The sequence below is a fragment of the Mytilus edulis genome, chromosome 2, assembly GCF_963676685.1.
Source record: "Mytilus edulis chromosome 2, xbMytEdul2.2, whole genome shotgun sequence".
Taxonomy (NCBI): domain Eukaryota; kingdom Metazoa; phylum Mollusca; class Bivalvia; order Mytilida; family Mytilidae; genus Mytilus; species Mytilus edulis.
Window position 1 is genome coordinate 77,289,562 of NC_092345.1, and position 13,185 is coordinate 77,302,746.

Sequence of the window (13,185 nt, forward strand, 5' to 3'; positions counted from 1 at the left end):
ACTGTGATGTGACTCTTAGAGAAAGCTCTTGAAACATGCCAGGCTCCCTCTGTATGAATCTAACGAAATCACCGGCAGATTCCCGCTCCAACTCTTGCATCAGTGTACTATACTGTCCAAACATCAGGCGCCGTTCGATCCATAAGTTACCAACCAACCACAGGCTCGAATCAACGCTAACAGAACCATATTTTTCCCTTGTTTGAGTTCGGGGAGGCACCTATTCAGCAGGGCCAAGCATAATCGTTCTGAAGGAATAGCCATCCTCTTTAAACGGTAGACGGTATTTTTTCCAAAAATTCATTTCCGCCGAAAGTACAAATAAAGCAAAAATTTATTTGTATACCTGTTATTTGTACAATAGATGGCTAATTGCAGGATAAATATACAATATTAGGTCAATGTCAGAAAAATATAAACTTTTTTGTATGAAGCTGAGAAACTTTCTCAGTGTTGTGCCGAGTACAACAAAGTTTATATTTTTATGTCATTGACCTAATATTGTGTTTATACTGCAACTTAAACTAATACTTTGATGTCTATGTAAATCGTAACACAAATATCAAACTTATTTTCATCCCTTGATAAACCCTTAATTGTGGAGAAAGTGTTCTGTAATGAAATTGACATTGTACAAAATATAGCAGTGTTACTATATTTATGAAATAAACACAACTAGTTGCTGTATATATAAGTAGTCAATGTACACTAGTTTATATTTCGGTCTTTGAATTTTACAACTCAATAACTGGTCAACCTCGTACTTTTTGTTGGATAATTTGACGTTATGTACACGGTCAAACTCTGTGCTTTATAACTTATCATTTAGCGTGTGGCATACCAAATGATAAGCCTTGTGCCTTTGATATTTATTTTTGCATAAATACATACAAATTGCAATTCATACATCATCTTGTACAAAAACAAATGTATTAAGTGGATGCAAATGCAAATATTTCAGTAACAACAAATCTGAAATCAAAGTCTTTGAAACTGTTTTACGTAAAGGCTCATTATCCATGTGAGTTCCATACCTTGGTTCACAAGACGCAGATAGAAATATGTTAGGTATTTTTTTGGATACGCTGAGCACTAATAATATTTACATAATACAAAAAACTTATCTGAACATAAACTTGTACTTATATATAAATGACAGCTGGTTATCTTTCAAATGATAAAATTAAGACTTAACATTGATTTTCACGAAAGACGTCATTACATTAATTTTATTCAGGAAATTATCCCGATTTAGCGTCAGAATTAAAAGTACAAGTATAAGAAATAAAACAAGCGAGCTGAGAATTTTTCTTCGAGCTAAAGTGTCTGTGTTATGCACCAGTCTTGGTAGACAGGTTCCGTTCATCGTTTCCTTCACACGAGAATTTAATATTTTACAATCATTTCATCTAGGATATAATTATTGGTGTGTATGCACTAGTCTGGTAGAAAGTGCAACAGTATTTCAGTTTTTTTTTCATTAAAAATTTATAACCGACCTTCAACAGTAAATTCACAGTTGGGCCGTTATATCGAAGTCATTACATAACATAGTAAATTATGGTTCGATTTCCCTAAATCATCCTGCAAATAGATAGAGAGCAATCGTGTGCTAATGAAAAAAACCCATCTAAATAATAGACCACATAACGTACAGTTTTTAAATAACTGTAGATCACTGTAGGAACTTCAACAATGAGTAAAACTCATACCACATACTAGAAGTAAGCTTTTAAAGGCCCCGAATTCGAAATGACGAATGTAGATCATTTGAAGTGAAAAAAATCAACATTAGCGGCCTACAGGACCATACACGGAAAAACATGTTTGCTGGCGCTAAGCCCTAACCCAACCTTAGCCTTTGGCAGTGATGTAACAGTAAAACACAAGAACAAACTATAAGCATCAGTTGAATAGGATTTTTAAAACATACAAGCACTTAAAACACAAGAGACACAATGTACAGATCAGAGAGTACTCACAGTTACTGAAAGCTAGTTCAGAGTCAATAAAAACTAATAATAACGTCATGCATATTTATTAATATGTAGGATCCTTTAATATAGATATTTCAGCTGATCTGTAACTATTCCATCTTCATGCCTTATATATTATGTACTGTATCACGACGCTAGATAAAAACTAACGAGGAAAGGTAACAGCCGGCCACCGAAAGCTTTATTTTTGTGAAGACCAGGTGGTCGAGTGGTTTAGCGCCAAATAAAGTGCAGGCGATTTGGTGTCACGATATCTCAGAAGCATGAGTTCGAATCCCGGCGAGGGAAGAACAAACAATTTTCGAAAGCAAATTTCCAGATCTCACATTGTTGGGTTGATGTTTAGACAAGTTATATATATCACTTGCAAAACAAATACTGGATACCCAGACTTTTAACAGTCACTCCACTGGTACAGAATACACCATATTTTGCAATGTTTTGCAAGACTTCAAATGTTGTCTAAAAAAATGTATTCCCTACAGTGTAAATGTGGCAAACAGTATGTTGGCGAGTCAGAACAGCCGTTTCACAAACAAATGAACGGTCAGCGTAGCGACTACCAATGTAAGCCAGACCTCCCTCTCAGTCGACATTTAAGATCCCCATGCCACACTGAGGCAGATCTCAATCGACTGACCATTACAATCATTGACCACAACTCTACTTGGTCTAGGGAGAATAGACTCACTCGGGAAAGGTTTTGGATACGAAAATTAACTTTTTAAAGGGAATATTCTAAATTGGCAATCCTTTTGGGATTCATATGAGACATCTATTTACACAAATCCAACACTCAGCGACATCCAAAAACTTCAAGGCTAAGCGTTTCAGACCATATCAGGTTTTGCTATGACAAACACTAACTACGGCAAAGCTATTTCGCTGTTACAATAGAGGTATGGACAGATACATACTTTAATACAAACTTATATGCAACCTCTACTTGAGATTTCGCCACCGATGCATAATTTAGTAAGCCTCCGCAATTATTATGACAAAACTGAAACTTACGTACGAGGTCTAGAGTCACTCGAACAGACTACAGATACTTATGGTTCACTACTTGTAACGGTTATTCTGAACAAGTTACCCGCAGAAATACACCAAAACTTAGCAAGATAACACGGACCATCGAGTAGGAATTTCAAAGATTTGAGGAAGAGTATACTTAACGAAATTCAAATCATGGAGACGGGGAAAAAAATACAGATACATATCTCGAGTCTTCAGAACGTCTCTTCACAACCGCATTTACATGTACATTTCATACAGGAATAGTTACCGCGAAAAAACACAGCACACAATGCCAAGAGACAACCCCGGAATATAACGGAGAGACCATGAGTTTTTCGTAAAGAGATACATGCGCCAACAAACTGTACCAATATTAGTGATAACAGAGTCCGAATGTCTACCGTAATTCGTGATAATTTATGCTTTAACTGCTTAGGAAATCATCATGTCAATGAGTGTCAATCGAAACGAACGTGTCGACACTGCAACCAGAGACATCATTCCAGCTTATGTAATGCAATTAACAATGTTAACAGAGAAGGTTTAGCATTCATAAAAAGCAATATACATGAACACCCGTCTATCTTATCAATGCCACTGAAAACCAGGAAGATACGAAAGTTTTGCATTCATCGACACATATGCGTACAAATATGCTATTAAAAACGACGATATATCCTGTATGGTCAGGTTATATATCTATGGATACGAATGTTTTATTTGATGAAGGTGCACACAGATCTTTTTTAACAGATGATCTAGCGAAGAAATTGAATTTCAAAACTGGAGGAATTGAAGTTGTGCATGCACGAGAGAACTACGCACAACCACCGTATATATCGAAACCGAAAATAGTCGTAAAAGTCCGATTGAAGTCCTTATTGTTTCCACTATAGCAATTCCAATACATACTCATATGCGGTACGTTAACCTAAATATGGATTATCTAAAAGGATTAAGACTCGCTCATCCAGTTATCAAAGACGACTATTTTGAGATATCATTACTTATTGGTGCCGACTACTATTGGAATTTTATCGAAGACAAAGTAATACGAGGAGATGGACCGATCGCGGTGAAGTCAAAGCTTGGATACTTACTATCAGGACCTTTACAGCCAGGTAGGCTACTTTCGTCTACGACATCCAGCATCTTGAACGTACTAGCTTCGAATAAATCAGGAATTTGGCTTAGAAGAAATTACAAAGGAACAGGCACGTTGCGAATTTCTACAGGAGAATGTTTAAATATAATACAAATTAGATATTTCATTTTCAAACTGCAAAAATAATTAAAAAAAACCATCTACTTTGTGTAAAACAGCATATTGTCATTGTATACAATTAAATCCAAAAATCCTACATAAGGATCCTCTAAATTGACCAACTAAATACTTTGTGTACACATGCATAACATACATTGTTTATGTCACATATGTGTATGCATGTATGTATGTAATCAGTAATTTTCACAGATGTGATACCCAGTAGTTGAATGGTTCATTATATTTTTTTTATTTTGGTGTTTCCATGACAACAACCTGCATGTTTTTACTAATAATATTGCAAAAAGGGGGTAAAGATTTCACTATTTTTCCCAAAAATTGGCCAAAAATGGAATTGCAATCTGCCGGAGGATACCTTTTCTGAAACTGTTTACATATATATCTTTCACGATTTCAAATAAAACTCATTTGTCTTTCGTCTCAATTTGTTTTTATACAATTGCGTCAAAATGCGTCTGAAAAAAGTGTTTGTAAACATTCGACTGTACGGTGACATATAGCTGTTGATTTCTGTGTCATTTGGTCTCATGTGGAGAGTTGCAATTATACCAAATCTTCTAATTTTTATACTAAATAAAATTCTGGGCAAACGGAAAATACGGACAGTCAAACAAAAATAGCCTATTAAACAGGTAAAATATATCATGGATGTTCTTAAAAACTAACGTTGAAAGCTAAATTAGTCATCAGCTGCAAATGATCGAGTACTGATCGGTAAACTATTTGTATTCCGACCACACTCAATCTCTACACGATCCTTTCCCGATTAATTCGACCACTCCTCGACAAATTCTCAATCTCTTTTCGAGTTACTGGCTTCTCGATCCTAACTCGAATGTTTTGTACATATCGAAAACTCTCGGGTAGAAAAACAGATCGATGACGACCAAGGTAGGCCATCCCCAACATTCTTGTCGATTAAGTCAGACCAGGCTCCCGATCGCTTAATTTGTCTTGATCGGGATTGATCGAGTTGGTCTGATCGGCAGTGTGAACTTAGCTTAACTAGTAGTGTTATTGATCCTGTGGTTCAGACATACAAACAAGAATGTGAGGTTAACGTCTTGTCTATTAAATCCTGATCGAAATCGAGATTTTAGGTATCATTTTTGCAATGATAATGTTTACATAATACATAAAAAGTATCTTAACATAAACTTATGCTTATATTTAAATAACAGCTGGTTATCTTTCAAATGATATATTGTAAAATTACGACTTAACAGTGATTTTCACGAAAGACGTCATTACATGAATTTTAGTTTGGAAATTATATGCAGGTTTAGTGTCAAAATTAAAAGTACAAGTATAAGACATAACAAGCGTGCTGAGTATTTTACCTTCGAGCTAGAGTGTCTGTATGTATGCACTATAGTCTTGGTAGACATGTTTTGTTCATCGTTTTCTTCACACGAGAATTTCATATTTACATCAATTTCGTTTAGGATATAAGTATTGGTGTGTATGCATTATTCTGGTAGAAAGTGCAACATCATTTTTGTAATGTTTTCATTTAAAATTCCTAACCGACATTCAAAAGTTCATTCACAGTTATGCATGTTATATCGAAGTCATTACATAATATAATCAATTGTGGTTCGATTTATAAGTGTACGTACATAATAACTTTAAAAGATATATGGGAAACAGAAAAAAGGAGGGATGTTTAAAGACTTTTTTCCCTAAATCATCCTGCAAATAGATAGAGAGCAATCGTTTTCTATGCTTATGAAAAAAACTCTAAACCACAGACCACATAACGTATAGTTTAATATTTGGCCACGAGCATCACTGAAAAGACATGTATTGTCGAAATGCGCATCTGGTGCAAGAAAATTAATACCGTCAATTTTATCAATAACTATAGATCACCGTAGGAACTTCAACAATGAGTAAAACTTATACTACATACTAGAAGTAAGCTTTTAAAGGCCCCGAAATGACGAAGGTAGATTATTTGAAGTGAAAAAAACAACAACAAGAGCGGCCTACAAGACTATAAACGGAAAAAAAAAATATGATTTACAGAAACAAACGACAACCACTTAATAACAGGCTGTTATATAATTTGGAATAGGCGCATAAAGAATGATATGGTTTTATATATGTTTGCCAGCGCCAAGCCCAAAACCAATTCAAACATTACTATGGTGCAAATACGATAGTGATATTTACTTTTAGATAGAATATGTTTTACTTCTTGAAAATTGTCACCTCTGTACCAACATAATAGTAAAAGTAAGAGATTAATACAGGACAGGGTAAAAATAATGCCACTAAAAGAAGACAAATACATGATTAAACCAAAACGAAGATATTTTTTCTATGCTACAAAATTTCACTTTTCTATTTAGTTGTAATCTTTATCACTCTCTTGATGTGACCGTATCACATTTTCTGATATATTATATAAATATAAAATTTACAAGATAATAAGAGAGAATCACACAGAATATGTGGTATTCAAATTATATGATTTAAGATGCCATTAAATGAATTTTAAAAGCCTGCATTTATCCTACGTTCTAATGACATGAGATAAAATCGCTGAAAGTCCCTTCGTCCATTTTGATGTATGTGGTATTTGGATTTTTTAAAACTCAAGGATGTTCTGACCCGTGAATAGATTTCCTTAGCTGTATTTGTGAAGTCAAAAGTTAAGGAGTTTTGTGTTCTCAATGCACCTTACTATCGTATTTTTTTTTCTTTGATTGATTAGGCTTTTGTAGACGGAACGAGTACAACATTACAATCCTGGTATATATTATGAGTTTATTTACATTCAATGGATAGATGCGACTGAAAGAGTTTTTTTTATCACCGATAGTGTCACCAGCCAAGTAGTCAACACTACATGATCATTGATATTGTCATAATTACGAATTTATTGTTCGAAATACTGACTGAGGATTTATACCAAAGGATAAGAATATCATATGCAAGTTATTTTTGGAAAACTTTAAGGAACGTTGATTGCTCAATGCTCTTCGTACTTTATTTGGCCTTTTAAACATATTTTTTAGAGCGTCACTGCTGAGTCTTTGTAGACAAACTGCGCGTCTTGTGTACACAATTTAAATCCTGTTACCTATGATAAATTTAATTACTACCACTTCTTTACATGCAACTACTGGTTGTGTTTGTCATCCAGAGAGTATCACAATCATAGTAGTCAGCACTTCTGTGTTGACATGCATTATCATTTATATGGTCGTTATGATGAATTAGCCCTTTTCAAAACTGTTAATTATTTGAAATACTGAGGATTTGTACCCAAGGAATATATTAATCTAACTATAATTTGCAACTCATTTTATTTTTTCTTCTTTAATGCTCAACTTCCTATATTATTTTATCTTTAATCTTTTTGATTGTAATATGACCCTTTTGAAGACGTGCGTCTGACGTACAACAATTCTGGTAACTATGAAAAGTTTATTTAGATCCATATATTCAGGATAACGTTTCAATAAAGGCAACAGTAGTATACCGCTGTTTACATCTCATAAATCGATAGAAAAAAAACAAAACAAATCCGGGTTACAACGCATTGAATATAACAGGAGAACAACGACACAACTTTGAAATGTAACACACACAGAAACGAACAAAGCATTAGACAAAATCCGATGAGAATAACTAATATAACATGAAAACTAAATACATGAATTTGTGATAGAAAAGTACAGTAAAACGTCTTATAGTAATGTGAATTCACACTCAAATATAAAAAGAAACAAACGACACAACAGAAACTCAACGTTAAAATGTAACTCACACTGAAACGAACTATAATATAACAATGGCCATATACCTGACTTGGTACAGGACATTAAAAAAAAAATGGTGGGTTGAACCTGGTTTTGTGGCATGCCAAACCTCCTGCTTTAATGGCAATGTTAAATATACCATTAAAATGACAACATAACATTACAGGACTACAGTAAAAATAAAAAGGAGAACACATTGGACAAAGAAACACACGAATGATTGCTAACAAAAGGCACCAGGTTTAAAATTAAATACGCCAGAAATGCGTTTTGTCAACACCAGACTAGCTAGTGACACCCAGATACAAAAGTTTGAAAGCCAAAACAAGTACAAAGTTGAACAGCACTGAGGACCTAAAGTTCAAAAGTGTGTTTAAGACATGCTATGTATATACAATACCATAAACAACATACCGATAGATAATAATGCAATGCGATACTCAATACGTTAAAACAGACACAGAATACGATCCAGGGACAGATTCACTTGGATAATATTATCAGGAGCCTGTGATTTAGAAATTATATTTGGTAAATGTATGTTATACTGTTTTGTTGTTCAATGTTTTTTCATTAATCTCGCCGTTGGTTGTTTGTTTGAATTGTTTCACATATTTTTATGTCAGGACCTTTTATGCCTCACACTAATTTTTTTCAATATTGTTTTTCATTAATCTCGCCGTTTGTTGTTACTTTGAAATGTTTCACATATTATTATGTCAGGACCTTTTATACCTCACAATAACGGCATGGGTTATGGTAAATGTTAAAGTCATAAGGTGAACTATAATTGCTAAGGTCGTTTGTTAGATTATACTTTATGTACCAAAATGTAATACTGGAAACTAATCACGTTTTTCACTCATAGTGAAGTTGATGAAACGTTTTATCATTGGATCATTACAGTACTATTATTACATGCTTGAAAATAGTGTCTACTCAATACCAAATTTCCCTGAATTTGAGAGATTTACGTATGTTATAGTCATGTATCTATTGTTGAAGATATCCTTGTCTCTTTGTTTTTAATGTAGAAAGACGGTTGTCAGAATCTCCCTTTCATTACTTCAATATCTTAAAAAAATAGTCTTTAATTCTTTATTGGACATCATCAATCAACAGTTTTGAGTGAAAAAACACAGTATTATTAGCACTGAAATATGGACAAAAGATACCAGATGAACAATTAAACTCATAAATCATCAAAAAAGGACAAACAGCCATATAATAATACACAAAACACAACTAAAAATAAAGGTTAAGCAACACGAACTCCTTAAAAAAACCAGGTGATATCAGGGGCTCCAAAATTGTATGCAGATCCTGCTCCACATGTGGCATCCGTTGTGTTGCTCAAATTATTACAAACCCGAAACTAAGTCGTATTTGGTAGGTCACATTCATGAAAAGTGAATACGAAATAAGGAACATATCTGCTATCATCTGCTTAACGGCTATTCCATAACGGCCAAACAACCGCGATGGCGTCCGTACATTTTACGTAGGGATGATAACAGTTGTACCATTTGAAATACTTGGTTTATTAGCGTCATTGTGAGCAGCAATCCTCTTTAACAAAGATCATAAAAGGAAATACAAACCCGGTAATAACGTTGCAATTGAGAGATATATACTCCTTATGCAGGCGCTGCTGGCGTGTAGGTACATATAAATGGAAAGTTTACATTTGGAAGCTGAAATAATTTCTTTTGTCATTATGTTTTGTTTTTTAACGACCCTCATGGTCACAAAATTTTGAATTATTTAGTGAGAGAACATCCTCTTTAAGGTTGCACTTTGTAAATACAGCTGTTTCTCAAACCACGCCTCTTTTGGGGAGATTTAGAATATTCATAGACAATTAATGTTGTTTACATACTGGTTCCCAGTTATGATCTCTGTGTTCCATCTCATAGAGACATAACTTGGGAATGTTACCAGTAATTATACATGTAAAATTTGTTGATATTGAAATCTGTGGTAACCTTTTATTCAAGGTAGGGGTCGACAATTAGTTTTAGTTTAAAATGTGAGAATATCAGGGCATATAAACGTTGAAAATATGCCGCAAAGCTCTATATTTTAACCCTTGAAATGTGCATATGAACTTTCAATTCTAGGATAAGATTTTATTCAAAACTTCATAGTAAAAGTGGTACAGTTTTAGCCGTAAAAGGAGTTCCTATGGGAAATTGCACTGTCAATATTTACAGAAATGCAATCTTAAAGGTTAAAGTAAAGTTGTGGAAAACTGCTATCTTAAGTTCCTATATGATGTCTGCCTCATAAGAAAAAAATTACAAATCGATAAAAAGAGGTACATAGTCGGTTCCCATGGGAATGCGGATAATTTGTTGAAAAGCACTTTCTCTAAACGTAACAAATATTTTGTCAATCAAGTAATCAAGCATCTTGATGATATCAGTTTTAACTTCAATAACATTTGTTTGAATACAAAGTAGGATTTATCCCTCCTTAATTCAAGATACCTATATCGACGTTGGCCATTCTTTTGATGAGACAAAACAATACCATATGTTTCAATTGGTCTTTTAGTCTGTATTCCGGAATACTTGTGTACAGTGTAGAAAATCAAATGTTTTAATACTATTGCAAAAAAGGCAAAGGTATGAACACATGTGATTACTAAATATCGAAATCATCCCTACCCGTGTTCATTTTCTACATCCCGAAACAATTGATATTGGCAAATCTAAAACAGATTTTTTTTATAATATCATCAAAATATAAATCTAACGCTATTCTTAATGGATGAAACAATATTTGAAATAGAAAATCTATCACTTTTGTTATCAATGCAATCAAAATGTAATGTAGTCTAGTCCCATGAATTAATGTTGTCCTGTTATTTTCCCATGTGAAAGTTATATCCAGAAAAGCTGTTCCGGAGCACGAAATTTACAAAGCGTTTATTTTGTTTACGTATGTATACGTATAAGGATCTGATACCAGTGAACTTTCTCGTATCTAAATTTTGAATAATTTGACTTAAAACATCAGACATACTGATATCACTTCTGGACGGATTAAGACCTGGTGTTACTGTATGTATAAGTTTTGAATGTGAAATGAGTTTCTGTTCTTAAATTATTAAAACATGAATTTAAAAACTGTATTTATGGAATATTAATGCCGGTAATCTCGATAGTCACACAGTTTTAGTAATAGTAATATAGATGGTTTTAACATATGTATACAATTGATTCGATTGACGATTTGATTAATAATCATATATTATCATATGTATGTATACCTATCATACAAATTGCGTAATTGAAAAAGATAACTTTAACTTTCATAATGATTTAGCACATGAAATATACATAAATATATTAAATAAGTATTATATGAATGTTAATATCACACCTTAGGTTTGAATACAATAAAACTCAAAAGACTTCCCAATAGTACATGCTTGTGTTAACCTTAGTTGCCACAAATCAGAGATATAGAAATGTTTCCCTGTAAATATTTCAAAATAATAGTGTAATTGTTTAAAAAGTGTAAAGTCGATTTTTCTGGACATGTGATGGTGTGGGTCAGAAACAGGAAATACCTGGGCTGGTTTGAACCAAACATAAGTATCAAAAGAACAAAAACATGCTGCTATCAAACGGTTGTCCTTGAAGTTTGTTGTTTGTATTTCTGATTTTATGATATTTCTTAAAATTTTCTAACTTTGGAAAAGATAGAGCTGAATAATCAAAGGTTGGCAATAGATAGCTCCTTATATTGAATTCCTTTGTACGTATTTCCATTATCTGTTAATATAAAGTTGATCATATATGTATGAATTTCTAGAAAGATATGGTTCAGCCTCTTGAAATATTTAATATTTTTTTTTCCAAATATATACCAGGATATTCGATTTTTTTTGGGGTGTGTGGATTAAAATCGCGAAATTTTTTAACAGTGACAAAAATAAAAAAGAACGCAAATAACAAGAATCGCACCTGATTTTTCCTAAAATATAAATTTACAATACAGTGTATAACATCAGTGGTATGTCATCTCCCTACTTACAATTGCATGCATTAAGTATACAGAAATTAATTTTAAAGTGTTAAAAAGGTGCTATTTATATAAAATCCACAGTAAGGACCAAATTTGTAGACAACAAAAAGCAAAAGACGATATCTTGTGTCCACGGACCATTTATGTGCTTTGTAGGCAGTGGCATCAACACAGTATATATGAAAAATCATCAAAGATAACAGGCATATCAGTTTGGTGTATTTACGTCAGTCGTCGTGCGTTTTCTGAAATTTATGTTTAAATTTTCCATTTTTGTCATGCTCCCTGTTACATGCAACTGGATAAAAAGTTACAATCGCATTATATAAACATACCAGAAGCACAAAGAATATTGAAATATCTGAACCAAATCTGTTCAATTCTTTGGATACCCTTCGTTTCAACATTATAAAAATCTCGAAAAGTATATACTTGATTATTATCACTTAAATTTCAAATCGACCAAAATATACTTATTCATCAAAGATCCTCCTTATTCTTATTGTTTATGAATAGTTCGTAGCCAATAGTACCCAATCGTTCAAAATTTAATCATAATGACCAATTGAAAGATGTTTCATGTTGAGCAATATTCATTGGAACTCAAGTATTTAAAGAGTTTAAGTCCATTTAAAAGTTATATCTATTTTGTTTGTCAATGAGACAAGACAACTAGATTGACTAGAAATGTATTTCAGTCACGCTATTCTTCTGGTTCATTTTGCAGTTTTGACAGGAGCAGTTCATATAAAAAAAGGTAAGCGTACAACAATACATGTACATAAAATAAAAATAACTATTTCAATTACATTTTCTTACCTATCACAAAACATTATCGACGGAATCTATAATATTAGGAGCTTGTAGTTTGCAGTGGTTGTCGATTATTGCTGTCTGCTATAGTTTATAGCTGTTTGTTGTTTTATCATAAATCTGGCCGTTGGTTTTTTGTTTGAATTGTTTTACATATTACCTATTGTATTTTTTTTCTGACTTAAATCAATTAAACTTGAAAGATATTTTGCATGCCCACTGTTATGCCCACTCCAGTCATTTATTAACCTTTCTTGATATCATCATG

At 33.0% G+C, this 13,185-nt stretch overlaps 1 protein-coding gene across 4 annotated transcripts in view; it reads left to right on the forward strand.

Annotated features, from left to right (window-relative positions):
* Window positions 1–12,742: 12,742 nt before the first annotated feature.
* The window catches only part of LOC139513013 (uncharacterized), a 49,494-nt gene continuing 49,051 nt past the window's right edge, over window positions 12,743–13,185 (forward strand). For 2 of the 4 annotated variants that reach the window (XM_071301071.1, XM_071301075.1), the window contains exon 1: window positions 12,743–12,861. In XM_071301071.1, the coding sequence (XP_071157172.1) occupies window positions 12,792–12,861 (70 nt within the window). In that variant the 5' untranslated portion in view covers window positions 12,743–12,791. The remainder of the gene's footprint in view (window positions 12,862–13,185) is intronic. The other 2 variants (XM_071301072.1, XM_071301073.1) reach the window with 2 other exon arrangements.